A 22,499-nucleotide genomic window follows, 5' to 3' on the forward strand; every position below is an offset into this window, starting at 1 on the left:
GAATTTGAAGCCCTTAAACCCTTAAACAATAACAGTGAAATTCTAAACTCGTAAACATCGACGTAAAAAATTGAAACACTTAATTTGTTAAATCGATTATGTGCAACAGTAAAAGTGAAACCCTTCAACGTTGAACATGAAACCCTTAAATCAAATTGAAACATTGAATTTGAAACCCTTAAACCCTTAAACATTAACGGTGAAATTGTAAACCATTAAACCAACTATTGACAGTGATGCTCGATATTGAAACCATTAAACCCAATATTAACTGTGATGCTCGAAATTGATTTTTTTTGTATTCATAGGTCACCATTAAAATGCTAGTAAAGCTAGAACAAAGAAATAGGATTCCCCTTTTTATGTATTTGTGCTTATGAACACATATTGTAGTGTTTAGGAACACAAAGACATGCACAAACGTCGCAGAATAAGCAAACAAAACAATGGAGGACATCACAGTCAGAGCACAATTGCAAAAACATAAAACTAAAGGATAAACTACGTAATCGAGAAATCAAACACAAAAAAGAACAATGGGTGAAATTGGTGTGCCTAAGTGAGGAGAAATCCTCACCTGGGTCGAAGGGGAAAAGTGCCACAGTGTCCTCTGTCATTGCCATTCGTTTGTCCTCACCATTCGACTCCATACCTGTAACGAGGAAGTAATGCAAACAAATGGGGAAAATGAAACCCCAAAAGTTGTGAAACCTGTTAAAAAACTATTGAATGTGCAGATGAAGGCATGCATTACCTGAGTCTTGATGAACACGTTTTGGACCCTTACTGTATTCGCAGCGTCCCATGGTGAATATGTTGTAGTGTGAAAGAAATCGAAGAGTTGAGATTACGTAGGAAAGAAAGGAAGGAAACATGGCTCGATCCACGAGGAGTCAGGCATATTGAATGCTGTTGTGCTCGATAAACATGAGCCTTTAAGTGCATGTAAGGAGAGGTGACGCGTAGTCAATGCCATTGTAGACGATGTTTGAAGGTGGCAGCGATAATTTTTTACGGAGGAGGTGGTCGATTGGGTGGACATGTGGTTGATTGCCACATGACCATCCTGTTCAATACTAATAGAAAACATGGCAAGTTTAGGCTATGGGCCTAGCCAGGTTCCGGTCGATGCACCAAAGTGGCATAAAGACGACACGGTGAACGAGTATGTACGGGACATGTGGCAAATCGCCGAATTAACGGCTAATATTTTGATTTGGGGTTGCCAACTTATCTGTCTACTTGACAGAGGGTCAAAATTGATCTCTGCCACGTGGACCCCTGAAGTTAAGGTGTGGATGTTCGGGCTCCTCTCCCTAATCTATCTAAATTTTTAATCCTACTTGCAACTACTTGCACTTATTTATTTATTATTGAAAATCGTTTTATTTTCATTACAGGATAAATGATAGGGAAAAAAGGGTTGGAAGACGAAGGTGGCATGGCGGATGTTGTTGAGTGGTTGAGGCGCGACGTGGGGTAAGAAGAATGAGGCTCCTGTCGCTGTACAGGGGAAGAGGAGTGGTGGAGTGCACGAGCAGGAGCGTGAGCATAGGTCGTGAGGAGGAGGAGAGAGGGGTGAGGTTTGCGGCGGGGGAAGGGTTCTTTAGAAAGGAGAGCAGAGATGGGAGAGACCTGGGGGTTTTGGCGGCCGCTGTTTACAGGAGGAAAACGGGGAGGTTGCGAGTGATGGATGCCATGTGCGGGTGCGGAGTTCGAGCGCTGCGTTACCTGGCACAAGCTAACGCCGACTTTGTGTGGGCCAACGATGCGAATGAGGATACATGCTCTACCATCCTTTCCAATCTCTCAAACATTCCCACATCTAAGTGGTTCCTCTCTCACGAGGATGCCAACAGACTTATGTGCCAGCGTTATCTTCTCCATGACTACTATGATTTAATTGACATCGACTCTTTTGGTAGCGCTTCTTCCTTCTTCGCTTCCGCCCTTTCGGCCATCCGCCACGACGGCCTTCTCTATTTAACTTCTACTGATGGCTTTTCTTCTGGTGGTCATCGTCCTCACAAGTATATTTCTCAGCTTTTACCAGAAATTAAAGATTCCGGAGAAATGATCAAAAGTCGTTATACATACCAAATTTTCAGTAAACAGTTAAATGTGAAAAAAAAAACCTGCAGATCTACGAATCATCTGTAGGCTTTGTATTTATCTTCGTATGTTATAAAGTATTTCGCTGAAGTTACTTTCAATGTGGAGAGCATTTTATATGGTGGACTTTGAAAAATATAATTAAAATTAGTTAATTTTTTTAATTGAACAAACCAATAATAACAATTGAAAAGGAACTGCAGGAGAATAAAACAAAAACAACAGAACTACAAATAACAAATATCCATCATCACTGATAGCCACATTCACTATAAAACCATTTGAACCAGTAAGTAAAACAAACTTGTCTTATACCAGCAAATACAATAAGCAAAGAAATATATATTAACTTATCCTACATTATACTTGAAATTTGAAGAGTTTTGAAGCTGTCTAGGACATTTAACATCTCCTGAATACATTTGAACAAACTGATATTTGATCTCTTCCAAAAGCTTGCTGTAGGTAGCCTCCTTTAACTGAGAGCACAAAGAAACAAGTTGTAACATAGCATCACAGTAAATTTGTAGCATTTCTACCTTTCTGATTTATAATATGATTAGAAAAAAACCAAGCACATGGTCAAAGATAGCAGGAAAATGTTCAAAAGTTGCATCCATTTCTTCTTAGCATGAAAACAGTCCCAAAAAATATGTTTGACACTTTCAGAATGCTGGCAGAAAGGGCACTTAACTGTCCATTTTAAGGTTGAAAAATAGTTAATTTAATTATGGTGCAGGCGTTATACTATGGAAGGTTTGATGTAGCAACAGGTCAAGGCTCTTTGTCAATTACATATTTAAAAAATACTGGTAAAAAATTATAAAAAAAAATAAACCGTTTACAAATTAATAACCATGTACGGATACATTTGGAAAAATTGTATAAGTACATAAAATCAACGTTATCTAAACCAATATATTATCATGTGTACATATTTTAAAATATTTTTAATTGAATCTCACCCTTGGTGAGTGGTAGGAGCTCTGAGGGAGCTGAATGGTCACCTCCATTCCTGTGCCTTCAAGCTCTCTGCTGCACTTACAGAGCTCAGATTGGTACCCTTCGCCGCCTGGTTTCTTAGTTTTCTTCGTTCTCTTCTTTTGGTATTGTGTCCTTTTGTGTGTTTCTTTTCCCTTTCTTGGTGGCTTATGTCTTTGATCAGTTTTGTTTAGGTTTATTTTAAATTCAAAAATCTTTTTTATTCCCGCTTTCACTCTGGCTAAAAGGTCAAGGTTGGGTGCTCGTTGTTTAGGCTTTGGTTTGTGAGTACATTGGCTTCTTTAATTGCTTGGTGTTTGGACGGTTTTCGGTCATTTACTCCTTCATGCCGGCTTTATGGAAACCGTTAGCGACAACCAAGTTGATGATATGCATATTGATGGAGGGGTTCTTGAGTGTTCTGGTAAGCTAAACCTTCGCAGGCAGAAACGTCAATCCAGAGGATTCCAACGTTGCCCAAGAGGTTAAAAAACCCTCTTAAAAATAAGCTCTTTATGCCGAAGCACAATGCATTGAAACCCCTCCATCTGCGGTTTTTTAGGTAGCTCATCCTGAAAAAAAAGCTTTGGAATGGGACCGAGGCATTGGAGTGGGAGATGGAGGCATATTCAAAGGAGGAGACCACGATTGTGGAAATGATTGTGAGGTCCCTACTGTTCCTAGATTCCTCTCCATCTCTCCCAATCTAGATATGCTCAATGCTATCAAATATGAAGAAATCCGTCTCAAAAACATTGCTATCTTTTTTGTTTGTATGGATGCTAATCTGTTGTCATCTAGAATTTTTTTTGATGACTAGATTCTTAATGTTTGGGGTAAGAAATTGGGGGTATATGTTTCAATTTGCTGTATGCTTCAGAAAGGTTTATTTGTGGTATTTTTTAAAAGTTACTCTATGCAGGCTAGGGTTTTGAAAAAGGAATTTTGGAATATTGGACAATCCTTATTCCGGGCCATCCCATGGTCGCCCGATGAGGAGGAAGAAATTGTTGCAAATTCCTCACCAAGATGGTCAGAAGTCAAGAATGTCCCTCCTCATCTTTGGAAATTTATCCCTAACATGCTTAAACCATTAGGAAATGTTCTGCAAGTCGAAGATTCTAGGATTACCCTACCCCATCTTTATGCTAGGATTTTGATTTCATTATCTCCCTCTATTGAAATTCCAAATGGAATTGCTGTGCAAATTGATTATTGGGCTCTTTAAATGCCTGCTTTCTATGTAAAAAGAATGGTCATCAAAATAAGGATTGTCCCAAAATCTCAAGAAATCAGGGTTTCTTTAATATTGTTAATAAGACTGGAGGGAAAAATGAGGTTAGCCCTATTTGGGTTGTTGCTCAGAGTGATATTAATGATCCTACTAGGATTAAGAATGTAACAAATGGGCAACAAGAGGTTTCTCCTCCCAGTAATGACAAGCTTCCTTCTGAGGTATACTCTAAGAACAGTTTGAATGTAGTGAAGGAAATAATCTCCTTCAAATATGGGGCCTAGTGAGCAGAGAGACCCAAAAATCTCCCTCATAGACCCTTTATTTGAAGGTGAGATGGAATCTATAAGAGCTAGTGATACACTGGATTCAAAACTTGGCGACACAAACAATAATGCTAGCAATTCCTCATTGAATGAAGGTAACTTGTTTCCCAAGAATGCTCAACAGCTTGCTCTTGATGTAATGACCCCTATGTTATCTTACCAAAATTTTCACAATTTCATTTGTGGAATTTTGTCAAGCAATTGGCATATTGTCATAATCATGGAGTTTCTGAGTAGATGTGTTAGGTGTCTTATGGTTTTGAGGTTTGAGACAAAACATTTTGAAATGCATCTCAAAGCCATAAAATATAATGAAACATTTTGACAAACAGCTAACAATCTTCCTTTATAATGAAAACAGGAAAAAATGACTTTTGCTGTCTGCAACAGAAATATAATCTTCCAGAGAGATTATGACAACACTCAAAATTATACTTCAAAATGTTCATACAACCAGCATTAATTCAGTCATTGCCAAGATATAAAATTTTGCACATGAAGTATTTGAGAGTAGCTTGAGAACATTTGATGATTGTTCAAAACTTTTGGTTTGAACCAGAGATGAGCCACACACTACAAACATGACTTCCGTCCAAGATGTATATTTTGAAGTAGCGGTTAATAGTATTTGTCACTGTTGATGGTGTTTTGATGCACTATCAAACACCAAATAAAGTATTGAATACTCTATCCTCTCTTGAGTAAAGTATCTCAAATGCTGAAGATTTGCATAAGGATCACTTGAGATGACTTCAAGGTTCTTTCATGTCAGGTCTTGACTTGTTGGATAGCTTCAATGGTATTGATGTGATTTGTTGTACCTGCGATGGGACTTACGTTGAACACTTGAATTCTCGAATGATGCTGGAACGTGGAATTTCACTTGACTTGATTAAAAAAAGGAAAAAAAGGATGGGGTTTCAGGAGGCTATTCTAACTCTAGGAATGTAGGAGCAATGGATGATCTTTGATGAAATTCTAACTAAGTTTTGCTTTGACATGCAACGAACATCTCCACAAGGCTAGTGCGATCTTCTAAGGGTAGCTTTATGATTTTCAAATCATCACTACAAGCATGAACACCATCAAGTTGATGCATATTAATGAAGAAGTGATAATTGAAGTTAAGCTTTAGCTGAATGATTCCAGTTGACCACGCAAGGCAAGTTTGCAATCAACAAATTGCTAGTAGTATGGATATACAAATTTCACCATTGATCATACAAAGTATTCCATTCATTGAAAAACATGAAATCAAATTGAGAAGTAGAGACCATCCAAATCGTTGAATTAACATATAGAATTCACCATATCTTCAACGAAGTTTACATGCCTTTTGCAACAATCTTTGCCTTCTCTTTCTACTCTAGTCTAAAATGCTATCTACTATTGAGCTACTAACTACTGACTATTCCCCTTACAAATAAAGAAGTGAGGCCTTTTATATTGCTCTCATTACATTTTAGTGGCTCAGATCGATTTGAGATCAATGGCCAAGATCTAAAGATAGAAACCCTATTGCAAAGCATTTAATGCTTGACCAATGATACAATTACATTTAAGGGGACACATGTCCTGCTTAGAAAATTCAACCAATAAATGATGAGGGTAGGTGCATCGAACTTTGTGCCCACATGGTAGTTATCTTCTTTGATGAATTGGCTAGATGCATTTAGTCTGGACGCCTTCTCATGAAATGATATGATTGGATGTAATGATGACTAGGTGCCACCTTAGCTTTTTCTCGTAACTCATCACAAGTTGTAATTGAATAAGGCATATCTCTTGATACTCGACATTGCTCTTGATGTGAATTGATCTTCTAACTTTGATTAACTCTTCTTGTCTTGATCACTTGCATTTGTTGCCATCCTTCACCTGCGAGATTGGTTCAAATTAGTTTCGATATAAGATTTGCTTGCAAATAAATAATCGATCACTAAGCTAAAACCCTTAGTTGTAAATCTGACCCTTATTAAGCAATATCATTCCAATATAACTAAGTGAAAACAACAAAACCCTCATGAAGAAAACTTTATCAGTGATAACATGAAGTTCGTGTTGAAATTAGTAGCTAGCTCGGATTATGCTAGCCCAGATCATCAAACTTTAATGTTGCTAAAAGCAATTAAAGTTTGATTATTATTCACACACTTAAACTCATATAAGGCTGGCCCTATTTGGGCGTATAAGCATAATGTAACGTGTTCTAAGGCAGGACCCAAATTGGGTGGTTAAGCAAACATAATGTAACGTGTAATAACTTCATTATGAGGCAGGACCTATTGAGCGGTTTAATTGTAAAATATAAACTATATAAGCAAGCCAACTTGCTAGCTTGACACCTCAAGTCAAGTATATAAACAAGTAAATTGTATGGCATTTAAACACAATCATTACAACAGCGAATTATCTCTGCAAGACTAGCGAATTTCTCCAGCATATAATCAGCGAAGTTCTTCTGTGATTCAAGCAGCGATCCATTATTCATGAACTGCAAGTCTGAGAGCAGCATCCTTGGTCAGCGAATTGACTTGCATAATCTGTGCATGACAGCGAACAGACTTCTGAGATCTTGCAGATAAGTTAATGCTATTGTTTGTGCCCTAGTTTCATGTCAACATTCTGCTGTTCTGAGTTATCTGCTGCTGAAGCAAAATTGTAATGTTACATTCTGTTTCTGTGTAATAAAGATTAAGATTTGTTGCTGGGTTTTTCACCTCCAAGAGGGAGGTTTTCCCAGGGTACTCTTGTGTTCTGTGTGTGCATTGTGTTGTTTTCTGTTCATTGCTATCAGTCTGACCTAAAAATAACAGTTCGATCCCCCATAGAATGAGAAACTTGTCTCAGATCTGTCATATAACTTTAAGGTGAACTCATATATTAACATTTCTGCATCGTGACGGAATTTCACTTAAGTGTATACCCATGCTGGTTGATCACTGGTTATATGCAAATCTTCAAAACTTAGTTGATCAGCTGGGCTTATGAGGTGACTTGATCTTGCATGCCACTGTCACGGTAATGATGAAAATCAGTCAAATTTGCTGTGTGGGAGACAAGTTCACTGTGCTTTGATAACCCTTTAGTCGCTGTTGGAATACTGATCAAAATTCAGAATCGTTGCTTCTTAAAGCTGAATTCATTGTGCGAACTTGTGTACTTTGATACCTCCGAGAACATGTATCACTGAGCATAGCTGATTAATGTTGATCAAAATGTGATCGCTGTAGAAACAATATGAGGGAGAATCACTGATCAAAACGATCATCATGTTACAATGTATCAAATCGCCTTAGGGTAGATTTCCATCCTTAAATGAAATCGCCATGCCTTGACAGGAGTTCGAACATGAATAGTTGATCACCAACTCGCTGATATCAATTTGGAAGAGTTGCCGATGTTGATTCACTGATATCAGAATGAAGTCGCTGATGTATCAAAGTGACATCGTTCTAACTTAATCAGATTTCCATTCGCTGATCTCCAAAGGTAAATTCACCAATATCAAAGTCATAATCGCTGCCTTAAGATGATTCAAATCTGATCAAAATTCCAATCACTGTTGTATACATTGGCTCTGTGCAATTCGATCATGAGCAGAGAAGAGCAAATCGACTTGCAAATTGATCAAACGTAGTGATCAAGTTGACGCTTATAGCAATTGGTAGATCATCACAACTTGAGCTATTTCTATTAAATGAACTTGAATTGGGATATCAAACAAATCAACCACCTCCATTTAATATCCATTCACAAAATTTAAATGACATTCATAGCTTTTCAAAATTGCTGGGCACTTTCATTTAATTTTGTTCGATCAATTCATCATGCCTTTACTTAATTAAAATCGAGTTGGCACCTTGATTGATTAATTACAAAGCAACTCATATTGAATGATTGTTTCTTATGATCAAGTTGCCACCTTGATTGAATACATGATTTCCAAATCGTGGCTCTTAAATCCTGGCCGATTTGATGCTTATACTTTCTTCATTCACCTCAATCATTTAATGTCATCCAATTGACAGAGAAGATGCATTGAGCTTGCTTTGCTCATTGTGCAATTGAATATTGAAATTGTTTTGAGCGACTTGCATCGCTAGGAGCAGTGATGAGCAATGCACAAAAAGTGCAATGCTTAAAATAAAGTAATGCCATTGAAAGGCAATGCTTAAAAGTCGTGTTGACATTAAGGGGCATTACTTAAAAGCAGTAATAATATTAAGGGGCACTGCTTAAAAGCAGTAATGCTCTTGAGAGGCATTGCTTATTTTTCATGCCTTAGCCAAAATTTCATGATTTTCATTTTTTTGGATTTTTTAATTTAAAGGGGACTCAAACTCTAAATTAAGCTAACCAAGACATCTTATTTACAACTATGCTAAAAAAAAAGTGGGGGTCCCCATTCGATGGGGCGATGTGTGAATACGTCACAACAGTCACCAAACTTCCAAGGGACCCATGCACAAAGAAATGCCTCCCAGCAAGCCAAATTTCCTTTTCTAGCCAGAATTATTTACTCGTCACCCAAGCCTTATCTCCTACTTTGACTTCTCCAATCAATGGCCATCAATATATTGATGCCCAAATATTGTATACAACCTTGTTGCCACCAAAGTCTCCCGTGCCAGGCATTGACTCTAGAAGTGCGATAACAATTACCATTTTTTAACAGTGTTAATAGTGCCTAAAAATACCAAAGGTTGCTCAAACCAATGAGGGGATCTTTATCCATATGTGAGTCATGTGCTAAGGCTTCCATTCATGTTGTTGAAGCATACTAAACACTTCAATGATAATATCGAATCACTCACAAGTATGAAGAATTCTGCCAGACTTAGAATCACAATTTATAGGAAGAAGCTACTGTGAACTTGAAGCCCACGACACAAGAAACTACGCCATGATATCCTGAAGCCGTAAAGAAAGATCATCCACAATTTAGGAGAAACAAACTTTCATGCATAGCCATTGACTTTGATTTTCACGGCTCTACACTCTTCATGTATGCAAGAAAGATATCACACCATTACTCTCACAATTATTAGGAATGGTAATGAAAGAGGTTGCAATTACCATTCACGTTGATGGACAAACAAGTCGACCCTTAATGAGGAACTATGATCTTGAAGAGTTGTCTATTATACGCTTGGAAGATGAAGAATGGTGCAAGATTGCCCCCATAACTAAATACCTCGATTCAAATTCACCAAGGGAGTCTACATATAAACTTGATGTTCACAATTTTTTTAAATCTCTACAACAAATCTTTGCGATCTCCACTATTAGCCCAAATGAAGAATCTGAATGATCCTTCCTCCAATTGATTGGGTTTTCGTCCAACCAACCTCCTGTTGATGTGTATTTTGTACACGACCAAACACAGAATAAAATACCTAAAGGTACCTTATCCTCTCTTGAGCAAAGTTTCCCGACTGCTGAAGATCTTGCCGAAGGATCAGTCGAGGCAACTCCAAGGTTCTTGTATGTAGGTTCTCTACTCGTGGATAAGCTCTTTGTGGTATGATGTGATTTTGCTGGAATCACAAGGGGACTTACACTTGATGACCTGAACGTCTAATTTGTTGGAATCACAAGTCCTATTCACTAACTGGAAGACAAACAAATGGCAAAAGATGCAGGGTTCAGGAAGTCTACTCTACTATCTAGGATGCGAGAAGATGGATGAATGACTAGGTGGAGTCCTACTGGGCTGGGTCTCACCATCAGGTTGAACAATTCAACACCAACTCAGTGCGATCTTCTAAGGGATGCTTCCAATACGTTCAAATCGTACACCATCTGACAATGATCACCATTCAAGATAATGCATGAGCAATAGATGTGTTATGACTTAAGATTAAGCTCATTTTATGCCAGTTGACCACGCAAGGCGCACTTACCATCCGTAAGAGGCTAGTGGTATGGACTAGACAGATTCCACACAGGTGCATTCAACAATTTTCTTCACTCAATCTAATCATCTATCATCAAAAATGAAGATTCAACAAGAGACCATGCACATTGCAAAGAAACAACATATTCCACCATATCTTCAATGAAAAGAAGTCTTTACAATTAAGGCAACAATGTCTTGCCTTCTCTTCTTAATCTACTCTAATTGCTATTCTACTATTCTGGCCTCTATTACTAACTATTAACTATTAGCTATTATTGACTAACTATTCTCTGACTATTAGCCTTTACAAATGAGGAGCTAGGGCTTATATAGCGCCCTCAATACAATTCAATGGCTCAGATCAACTTAAGATCAATGGCCGAGATTTTGCAATGAAAACCCTAATTAGGGTTTGTTACAACAACTCAATTCTGGCCAATGAAATAATTGCATTATTTGGACACATGTCTTCTCTGGAATATTCGACCAATGGATAGCCGGGGTAGGTACATCGAAGTTTGTGTCTTTTTTGATGAGTCAGGTACATTGAACCTGGACATGTTGAGGTGGACCAATCCAAATGGAGGGATGATGACTGGGACGCCACCTTGTCTGACACTTGCAACTTGGTAGATATTCAATTTGATGATGTTGAGAAGATGACTTTAATTAACTTTTCTGACACCGTCTGCTTCTTCAACGAACCCTTTCTTTAATCCTCTTTTGTCTTTGATGTGCAGGATGGATGGTGTACCTTCCCTTAAAATGCTAGGCTGGAAGAGGTCGTCCCTGTCGATGCTGGACCGGAGAAGGCCGTCCTTGATGATGCTGGGCTGGAGAAGGACGTCCTTGTTGAGGCCGGACTGGAGAAGGTCGTCCTTGTTGATGCTGCACCGGAGAAGGTCGCCTTTTAACTGCAAGACAAACAAAAAGATGATTAAGGACACATAATAAATTCATTTCAACATAGCATTTTATACCTTAAATCATCAACAAAAAGACATCAAAATTAAGTTTGTTCAAGAGTCTTTCCAAGGACAGGCCCTATAAGAATTTCGCTCTGGACCCTCTGGAAGGGTCAGGAGCGAATTTTGCATTCCTGGCTCATTTAGACCTCCTTTCAACGTTACCTCACAATTAGCTCCTCGCCTGGCCCCAACAAGGTGAAAAATAGCAGTTTCAAAGGATTTCGCCCTGGAACCTTTGGAAGGGTCAGGAGCGATTTTCATCATTTGGCTCAATACCTTCAAACTTGATAATTGTTGACCATTCAAGGACATGCCCAGAGGCACCTCTAATCTTGACCCATACTAGACTTAGCATAAATTTGAGGGAAAAGATAGGTTTTGAGAAAATTCGCTCTGGACCCTTTGGAAGGGTCAGGAGCGATTTTCTCTTTTTAGGTCAAAATTCATCTTTGCTTGATCATTAACTTCCTCCAAAGCAATCTCCAGGGTCTATTTATCTCAACCAATAAGTTAGCTCAACAGGATTTTGAAAGAAATACTGCTTTTTAGGCATTTTTGCCCTGGACCCTTTGGAAGGGTCAGGAGCGAAAATCTCATTCTTGGCTAATTTTCCAATCTCCTTCACTTCAATTCATCAACATTCGCTTAGTTTGAACTTACTTCCCAACCTACTAGCATTGGCTTAATCTTCACAAGGCGAAAAAGGTCAGTTTTGCTTAGTAACCTAGCCAGGGACATGACCTATCTAGAATTTCGCTCTGGACCCTTTGGAAGGGTTAGGAGCGAATTTCCCTTTCTAGCCCAAAATCATAATATTTTGAGAAAACAATCAATTCAAGGACAATCTCAAGGGCATCGCTCACCTTGGTCTAGGCATGGCTTGGTACAAATTTTGGAGAAAATGATGGGTTTTAGGATTTTCGCTTTGGACCCTTTGGAAGGGTCAGGAGCGAAAATCTTGTTTTAGGCTTATTCCTCCATCATTTCATGGTTTCTAGCAACTAAAAGTCACTCTTATGGGCAACTTCCTCTTGATTTTACCTTATCCCACACTTGATCTAGCAAAACTTGATAGCAAAAAGAGGTTTTGAGAAAATTCGCTCTAGACCCTTTGGATGGGTCAGGAGCGAAATTCTCATTCTTGACCAAAAATCATCATTTTTTCAACTTGAAACTTCTTTGCAAGGTAGGACTTCATCTTTCATTGCCCTAGAAACAAGGTTTCATGTCCAAGAAAGGTCAAAAAGTAGGTTTATAAGGAATTTCGCTTTGGACCCTTTGGAAGGGTCAGGAGCGAAATTTCCTTTCCTGGCTAGAATCCTTCATTTTCATAACTTCCAAACATTCTCAAAGGCTAAATCATGCTCATTCTCCTTCTCATCATGTCTTGGTCATCAAGATTTGGCTAAACAAGGAAAGAAATGCCTCTTAGAGAGATTTTCGCTCTGGACCCTTTGGAAGGGTCAGGAGCGAAAATCTTGACTTGGGCTAGATTCTTCATTTCTCCCTTTCAAAACGACCTCAAGAGGCAAAGACAAGTTATTTCTCTTCCATCCACGTCATAACAAATCAAAACTTGATCTTCTTCATTGCAAAAATAAGAGCTTTTAGGAATTTCGCTATGGACCCTTTGGAAGGGTCAGGAGCGAAATTTCCCTTTTGGTCCAAAATCCTTCATTTCTCAACGCTTTCAAACACTTCAAAGGCAACAAGAATGTCCATCCTTCCTTCCAAGATACCCTGCAAATCAAAAATTAGTCAAACTTAGGAGGAAATGAGCTTTAAGAAGATTTTCGCTCTGGACCCTTTGGAAGGGTCAGGAGCGAAAATCTCATTCTAGGCTAGATTACTCACTTTTCAAACTTCAAACCACTTCAAGAAGCAAACTTAGATCATTTTCCACTTGAGGAAGAAGGTTTCAAGGTCAAACAAGGTAGCAAATGAAGTTTATGATGAATTTCGCTCTAGACCCTTTGGAAGGGTCAGGAGCGAAATTCTCCTTTAGGCCAAAATCTTGTTTTTCAAAATCAATCAAACTCCCTCTCAAGGCAAAAACATACCCATTCATCTCCCATCAAGCCAACGCCTAGCCAAAATAAGGAGGAAAACAAGAGTTATAAAGATTTTCGCTCTGGACCCTTTGGAAGGGTCAGGAGCGAAATTCCTAATCTTGGCCAAGATCCTGACTTCATTTTCACATTTCTTCATTCAAACAAGCGTTTTTTCCTTCATTCAAGCCTGGGAATGCGTTAGTTCTAGGTTTTGGTCAAAGTAGAATGTCCTATGGAGAATTTCGCTTTGGGCCTTTGGAAGGGTCAGGAGCGAAATTCGCTTTGGACCCTTTGGAAGGGTCAGGAGCGAAATTTGACATTTTGGACTCTCTGTCATGATCATTTTATGGAATATAACATTTAAGTATAAGAATCTTTCTTATACTTTAAGTTATATTCCATATATACTTTCAGGATGTTTGAGAGTGGTTTCGGACCTCCAAGAGTTATATTGCAAAATCTAGTTTTGGAGGATTCTTCAGTTTTCCAGACTTAGTCAAATTTCAGGATCAGGACATTCCAAACTTAGCCAAATTTCAGGATCAGGACATTCCAGACTTAGCCAAATTTCAGGGCATTTGAAGATCAGGATAACATTTCAGACTTAGCCAAATTTCAGGGCATTTGAAGATCAGGATAACATTTCAGACTTCATCACTTGCCAACTCGACCTAGCTTGGACCTTCAAGAATGATACCCACTCACAAAGCAAGACACAATTAGCAACAAGAGCAAAACCAGGCCCTAAGGAAGACTCCCAAAGAAACCCTAATTCAGGGGCCCTGTGGACTCACACTGGCTCAAGTAAAGCCTGTAATCTAACGATCCCCTCGACAACACTCATCCTGCAAAGGCTAACAGACAAAACCCTAAAAGACCTAGAAAACAAACCCAAGAAAGCAAAAAGCAGGGGTCCCCATTTGCAATGGGGCGATGTGTGAACACGTCACAACACCTCCGAACTCAAGGGTGTCCTGTTGTGACGTTTTCACACATTGCCCCATTGCAAATGGGGACCCCCTTCTTTTTAGGCCCTCCCGGTTTTTTGGCTTGCGTTTTTGTGGTCTTTTCGTAGCAATCTCGTCAGTCTCTTTGCTTTGCAGGTGTTCGAGGATCATATTGGTCAAGTCTGCCTTTCGTTTGAGCAAATTTGGCTAAGTTTGGGACTCGTTTTGTGAATTTCAGGGTTTTTTTGCCTTCTATCCTAAATTTTAGGGTTTTCTGTTAGGGTTTCGAGAAAGTTGAACATACAACTGGAATTAGGACCCTTCAAGGAACCTCCCAGTAAAATTTGAGCCAAAACGGAGCAACTTTCTATTTTTAGAAAGTACCTATTTTTTAGGGATTTTATTGAGTCCCGGATTGGTCTAATTTTGCCAAAAATCAAACTTACTATTTTTAGTAAGTTTCTATTTTTAGTAAGTGCTTTTCTGACCTATTTTGCCCAAACCTTGACATTTTGAAACACTTACTATTTGGGAAAATCTATTTTTGGCAGGATCTTCACAGGAAAACACTGAAAACTGAATATCTCTGAAGACGCTGAAGACTGAACGTTCCTGAAGACCATTTCTAAATCCGGAAAAGTTAGAAGGCAGACAATTTGGGTCAAAAAATGGTTAAGTTTGGAACTCCTATTCCAGAAGAGGAAAGCATGCAAAATCATCCAAGTCCAGAAATTCACATCAATCCACCAATGTCATCCTGATCCGAAAATGGCCTAAAATTTGACTAAGTCTAGAAATTTGGAAGATCTTCCAAAATCCAGAATTTGCATTATGATTCCTATGGACCTGAAACCACTCTCAAACATCCTGACAATATATATGAAATATAACTTAAAGTATAAGAAATGAAAAAGACATATTGAAGATACCACTTATACTTAAATGCTAAGTCACCAGGTTCGAATTCGAATTCGAAGTTCGACAGCTTTGAAATTCGAATGAAGTTTGATGCGGAAAAAATTCGAAATGTATAAAATTCGAATTAAATTCGCCATTTGTAATTTTTAAATTTTTTTAATAAATATATGTAAATATGTAATATATCTATAAAATTGCGTAAATAGTTTTACATTATAAATTTATTTGCGTAAATAGTTTAACATTATAAATTTATAAATAAACATTATAAAGTATAAACTATTAATTAACCTAAAAAAAATTAAATAAACAACATTATTAAATAAATAATAATAAATTAATAATAAACATTATTAAATTGTTTATAAAAATATTAAACCTAAAAAAAATTAAAAAAATATAAAAATATTTAATATAAAATTACAAACTATTAATATAAAATTATAAATTTTTAAACTATATAAACATTATAAACATTATAAAATTATAAATAAATAAAGAAATAATAAACTAAAAAAAAATGGTGTCGTGGACTGGTCGTGGCGTCGCCTACTGGTGGCGGCCGGGCGGCGTGACTGGCCACCGTATCCCTAAAACGCAAGCCAAAAAAAACTTTATCGCAAACCCCAAATTTTAATTCGAATTTAATCGAATTTTTGCATATTTTTTCAAGTTCGCCGAATTTTGAACTTCAAGGTTCAAATTCGGCCGAACCTGGTGACTTAGCTTAAATGTTATATTTCATATCTATATCTCGATGAAGAGCCCGAAACTTGTGAAAAAAATCCACCTCTCCATGGACATGGCCAAAATGCGCCCAAGTTAGGGCTGGGGCGCTAAAACCAAGAATGAATTCACAAGTGCAAAAATCCACCTCTCCATGGACATGGCCAAAATGCGCCCAAGTTAGGGCTGGGGCGCTAAAACCAAGAATGAATTCACAAGTGGAAAAATCCACCTCTCCATGGACATGGCCAAAATGCGCCCAAGTCGGGGCTGGGGCGTTGAAACCAGGAAGGCATTCACAGGAAGAAAATCCATGAATCCATGAGCGTAATGAAAATTTCACCCAAGCTAAAAATTGAAATTTTGCCTAAGGCACGGAATCCAAGGAGTCAAGGAGGAATAAAAAGAAGAATTCCCCTCGGGCGAATTTTCGATTATCCTATTTTTAGATACCAAATCCCGACCAAATGTGGAAAATTTTATAGATTCAGAATTAGGGTGAAATTCTTCATCCAATGAACCTGGCTCCTAAATTTTAGGAGGATCCCTAAAAAATAGGGATGTTGAAAAAGAGACATGGACAAAATTCCAGGAAAGATGAAAATTTGGCTAAGTATTGGAAATTCCTTCCTTGGGGACAAAATTCCAAGCAAGGAAGAAATACACCCAAGGATGAATTGAACATAAAATTTCTAAGGCAAGGAAGGAATCAGGGATGAACTGAACAAGAAATTTCCCCTCCAGGGAAAAATTTGAAAAATTTATTCTCGGGCATCAAATCACATCCAAATTTCAAAAGTTTTACAGATTTGGACTCGTACGAGAATTTTCTCTCTCCTGGACCGTGGAACCCTAATTTGGAAATTTTCCTAAAAAATAGGAAATGTGCAGAATTGATGAAAAACCTTCTTCAAGCAAGGAAAGTTGAGGAGACTTCAAGAAAATTCTTCCTGAATCGAATTTTCCCTCTCCAACAATTCCAGATGTGTAGGAGTGGATATACGACGGCAGAATCCATTTGCATGGCGAGGATCTATTGAACGCATGGCAGTATGGTGGCGCATTCATTGCCGGAATATTTGACCAAATGGCAACCTGGTCATTGCATGTTGAATTTATGACGGATTCTTTTTGCATGTCGCCGTCGCTTGGAAAGTGATGGGTATTTATGACGACGTCAGTTATATTCCGGGCATGATCATCATCATGGGTGCTATTTTAGGCCCTTTTTAAATTTATTGTAAGCGGGCATAATGGGTTATTTAATGCAGATTCCCACCTTGTTGCACCTTGAGTGGGGAATCTTTAGGGCAAACCCTAATTAGGGTTTTGCATGTAGCCAGGGCTCGAAGCCTATATAAGGGGTGACCCCCTCATTTGTAAAGACAGGGAGCTTTGTATGAAATTGTTGCGATAAGCTTTGAGATAATAACAGTGAAACATTGTTCTTTGATGGTGTCCACTTAAGTTATTTTTTTAAAGCTTGCATGGTTTCACCTTCCTCACTTAGATTAGAATTAGTTTAGTGCTTTGATTCCAATGGAGAATGTAATGGTGTTTGATGAATTTCCATGGTTCATACTTTTTGCATCTTGCTGATTGTAAGTTGCAGTGTAAAGTTAGCCTGAACCCCCAAATTTGTGCTAAGTTCAATTGTGAATAGTCGTTTGGATTGCCCCGTGTTGGGTATTCAGATGCACTTTTCTCAATATGAAAATCCTCCAACATCCTCAGAAGACTGCACTGGTTCCTGTGGAGTTGTAGTTTATCTTGGCGAAGCAGAGCTTGGTTTATTTGAAATTTGTCCACCAGAGCACTATTCATTGTTATCACTGCCCTTAGGAGTAGATTTAGATCCTTCTAAACCCTTTCCCTGTTACTTTCAGTTCATTTTAGTCCGTTCGAAGCAATAGCATCGTAGAATTGCCATATCCGATGATGGAGTTCCAGCCACAACAAAGATGTGAAGGAATGATGCAAACACAAGGCCCCTTGGATTACCAGCAATCACATCAGCCAACTGAGTCACGTCCATAGCATAAAGGAACCTTGGAGTCGATTGTTTGAACTTCTTGCAATCTTAGCATGCAATCGTACTTTGATCAAGAGAGAGTGAAGTGACTATTTGGCAACTTTATCCTGTGTTAGACGCTGTCATAAAAAACACGTCAACATGTCCATCCTCATTTCTTTGAAAGCAAAATGCTCTTTAATGTTCTTCAATAAAATATTTCTGGTCCAATGCCAAACCTTTCTTCCACCACCTTTTATAATAACTTATTGGCAACTGATTCGATAATAAATATTAAATTAAAATAATCTAATATTTAGTTCATAAAGTGACTTTAATAATATTTTAATCTTTCACTTTGAAAAGTCACGTAATGATATATAATTAATTAACTATTAATTGCCTTGAAATATTTCTGGTAAAATAATAATTAAATCAATCATTTATTTATTCATTCATGACTGGTAAAAAGGGACATTACACTTGACTCCATTAATGCTCGGGTTGAGGAATCAAGGAGGCAGAGTGTAACCTCTTGCCAAGATAAGTTGTTGCTAAACACTGTCAATTCTAAGGCCTTGGGGCCTCCTATTAGTCGTGCTTCTGAGGTTCCCACTCTTAATCGTTTTAACCCCCTTTTTCAGCATTTGAATCTGAACTAGAACAAGTCACTCAGGGGGGTTCCAAGATTGGGGACACTCACAAGAAAAGAAAACAAATGGAAGAACTAAGAAATCCGACTCACAAAAAAGGGGAGCTAAAAAGGGTAAAGATGACAAGATTGAAAAGGAGGACAAATCTGTTAAAAATGACAAAGTCCCCCAGTGTTTTGAGAGGTTATATAAAAATCAGAAGGCCCTTCCTCAACCTCTTGATCCTTGATGATTTTGAACATTAGCAGTTGGAATGATAGGGGATTAGAATCCCATTGTAGAGAATACTTCCTTAGAGATTTTTGTAATGATAGACCTAAAATGGATATTTTATGCATTCAAGAGATTAAAGTTGCTGGTTTCAAAATGATTGTATCCTCAAATTTCTATGGAATTCTGCTACTGCTTTCTCTACTTTGCATGATATAGGGAAAGGGGGCACAACTGTTTTGGTCAGCAAGCAATGGGCCAAAATTGTTATTGAATGGGGTATCTCTCTGTGTAATAGATTGGTTTGGATCAAATTCGACTATAACTCTAAAATATTTGGTCTTTGTTCTATTTATGGCCCAAATGATTATAACGAGAGATGCCAGCTTTGGGCATGGATAGCAAGTAATCTTTCTAAAATTCACTAGATCATAGTTGGCGATTTGAATATGTTGGAACACAAAGAAGATAAGGTGGGGGTAAAGATAGTTTATGGAAGGGCAATGAACTTTACTTCTGGTCCAAACTTAAGAGAGATCTATGACTGAAAGATCCTTTGGAAAATATTAAGTCTCAGTTTAATGATATCCGGTTTACTTGGTGTAATAATCAATATCAAAATAAAAGGATTTACTCAAGATTGGATAAATTCTATGTCAATGAGGGGTCCTTTCAGTTGAAGATAGATCAGAAAGGCAAAGCTGTCTCAGTTTTTACCACTACCATGTCAGATCATTAACCTATTGAAGCCTCCATTGTCATTGGTGATAGCTCCCTTGTGACCAAGAGACCTCCTTCCTCATGCTATAAACTTAACACTTCACTCCTAAAGGACACGGATTGCATGAGAGGTATTAAAATGGCCACTTTGATTTCAAAGTCTCAATAAGGGCTCACCACTGCAAAATTGGGTCTGTCTTGTCTCCCCATGGAGAAACCTCTTCACCATAGTCAGAAAAAAGAAAGCAATTGTAGAATTTATCCTCGAAAATAGATTGATTGCTCTAGAGGGAGAGCTTCAGAGGAATAATGGAAATGGTATCATAGAGAAGACACTTGTCAGTACAAAATCCTTACGAAGAAAGATTCAAAACTATCAGCTTTAGGGTGCTAAGGTGAGCGCTAGAATGACATGGCTACATGTAGGTGATAAGGGATCCAAATATTTCTTTAATATCATCAAGCAAAAACAAGATAGGGAAAGAATTAGCCCTATTACTATTGATATTGTGACCTCGAGTGACTCTGCCTTTATGAAGGAAGCCTTCTTCTCCTTCATTAAGTCCCTGTTCTCCTCTGAAGACAATTCTAGTTCCAAAAAAGCTTGAGAATTTTGCATGAAATCTATTCCCCATAAGGTTTCTTATGAGGATACTTGTTTTCTTGACAAAGACATCACTGTGCCTGATATTATTTCAACCATTAAATCTTTCAGTAATGGGAAGTCCCCAGGTGTATAATGCTAGGGGTGTATAAGCAATATAGAATTTTCCGAGGCCACCTCCTCTTGGGTTGGGGAAGAATTGCTAGGGGTGTATAATGCAACTTTTGTAATGTCCCCATTTAGGATTAACAGAGATAACTCTTTTCAATAAGGTTGTATCATACACCAATTCTAATTTAAGGGAACATTTCTAACTTTAAGTTGAAGATATAACATCACCTAATCATTACTAGAATATTTAATTACTAAACATGATTTATAATACAGAATAGCTCAAGGTATAAACAACCCATACCTTAAATCTGCGACTATTAACAGGATTAAGTATACCCTGCCATCGCACGTATAAACATACACTGTCCACTTGCATATACATATTCAGGTTAGCAGAAATTATCAGCACTAACATGTAAGCAAGAAATAATAAAAAAACATAGGCCGGAAGAGAGCAAGGGACTGCTAAACTACCAGATCCAAGGGCTGGTTGCTTCCAACCCCCTTGCTAGGTGGGTAGGCTCCCATTGCTTCCCTCCCAAGCCTTAAATCATCTGTCACTTAGATGATTTCTCAGGCTTGAGAAGGCTGGCAGGGAGCAGGTGGCTGGCTACTTGACTCATGGGTCTCTGATCACATGAGCCCCTCGCTGCCACTGACTACCAACTCCAGTGCTCTTCCCAAACTGTAGTGAGAAATCATTCTAATATGCCCTGGGGCCTCAATTATTAAATCTAATGCATAGTTCACATATTCTGTAACACCTACATATACATAATATATTAATATAACCCTTAATATCTACTGGAAGTCAGTACCAAATCCGCTAATTGACTATTACTGGAGTGTATGCATTGTTTACTTATGTGTGACAGGTTGGATGTGTCCTACCCGATGGTTATTTCCAGAACTCTTTGCAATATTCCTTCCTTTCTGCCTAATGGTGTTCCACGTAATTCAGTCTTTCCACAATCCTCTGTGCGTGGCAGCACCAGCTTCGATTAATTTGAAGTGGGAATCCCAATTTACACGCAGTATAGTTTTCCTCCTCTTATTTTTTCGTATATATGTCCAATATCTATTATTGATCCATCTGATTCTTGGTCATGTTACTGGATGCTTTTGATTCCTTCCCTTTATATCTCTCAATGTGAGGGAGAGGTCACACCTCTTCATCATGTGTGCCCTTTAGCAAGAGACACACCCTTTCACCCTCAGCACCCTTTGAAAGAGTGCAACTCTTCATTATTTATGCCCTTTGAAAGGGACACAACCTTTCACTATCAGATCTGCACTTCTGATTTCCAAATTATCCCCCTCCCAAATGAGGTTCTCTTCTCCCTTTTATATCTCACATTTGAGGGAGACACAACTTTTCATCCCATGTCTTTTGACCATTCATTAACTTAATTAAATTTTAATTAAATTCTTTTACATTTTAATTTAAATTTTATTTTTATTCTTTTGAATTTAATTTTATTATTGTTATTTACTATTAAATTCTTATTCATTGTGGGGACATTACAACTTTCAAGGTAGGAATTCTTGGGGAGAATATTAACAGTGGAGTTATCAAGCTCATTCCTAAAGGGGTAGACAAAACTTTAATCAAGAATTGGAGGCTAATAACTCTCCTGAATGTTTCATACAAAATTCTAGCTAAAACCCTTGCCATTAGGCTTATTGGTGTTATAAGGAAAGTGGTGCTAGTTACTCAAACTGGTTTCATTAAAGGAAGATACATTCTTGAAAATCTGATTAACAGTTGGGAAGGGATGCATTGGGCAAAACACACTAATCAGAATGTTGTTACGATCCTTCTTGATTTTGAAAAAGCATATGACAGGATTGAATGGCCATTTGTTATGGATATAATGGTAGCTCTTGGGTTTCCTCCTAAATTTTGTAGATGGGTTAGAATTCTCTTTAAAGACTTGTCCACTTAAATTGACATTAATGGAGAACTCACTGCCCCTGTTCTTCTTCAGAGGTCTATAAGACAAGGCTGCCCCATTGCCCCAG

At 38.0% G+C, this 22,499-nt stretch overlaps 1 protein-coding gene across 2 annotated transcripts in view; it reads left to right on the plus strand.

The window, feature by feature from the left end:
• Positions 1 to 1,408: 1,408 nt before the first annotated feature.
• The window catches only part of LOC131067523 (tRNA (guanine(26)-N(2))-dimethyltransferase), a 79,055-nt gene continuing 57,964 nt past the window's right edge, over positions 1,409 to 22,499 (plus strand). The window contains exon 1 of one of the 2 annotated variants that reach the window (XM_058002557.2): positions 1,409 to 2,030. In XM_058002557.2, coding sequence (XP_057858540.2) covers positions 1,489 to 2,030 — 542 coding nt within the window. In that variant the 5' untranslated portion in view covers positions 1,409 to 1,488. The remainder of the gene's footprint in view (positions 2,031 to 22,499) is intronic. The other variant, XM_058002556.2, reaches the window with a different exon arrangement.

The sequence above is a fragment of the Cryptomeria japonica genome, chromosome 10 (genome assembly GCF_030272615.1).
Source record: "Cryptomeria japonica chromosome 10, Sugi_1.0, whole genome shotgun sequence".
In the NCBI taxonomy this organism is placed as follows: Eukaryota; Viridiplantae; Streptophyta; class Pinopsida; order Cupressales; family Cupressaceae; genus Cryptomeria; species Cryptomeria japonica.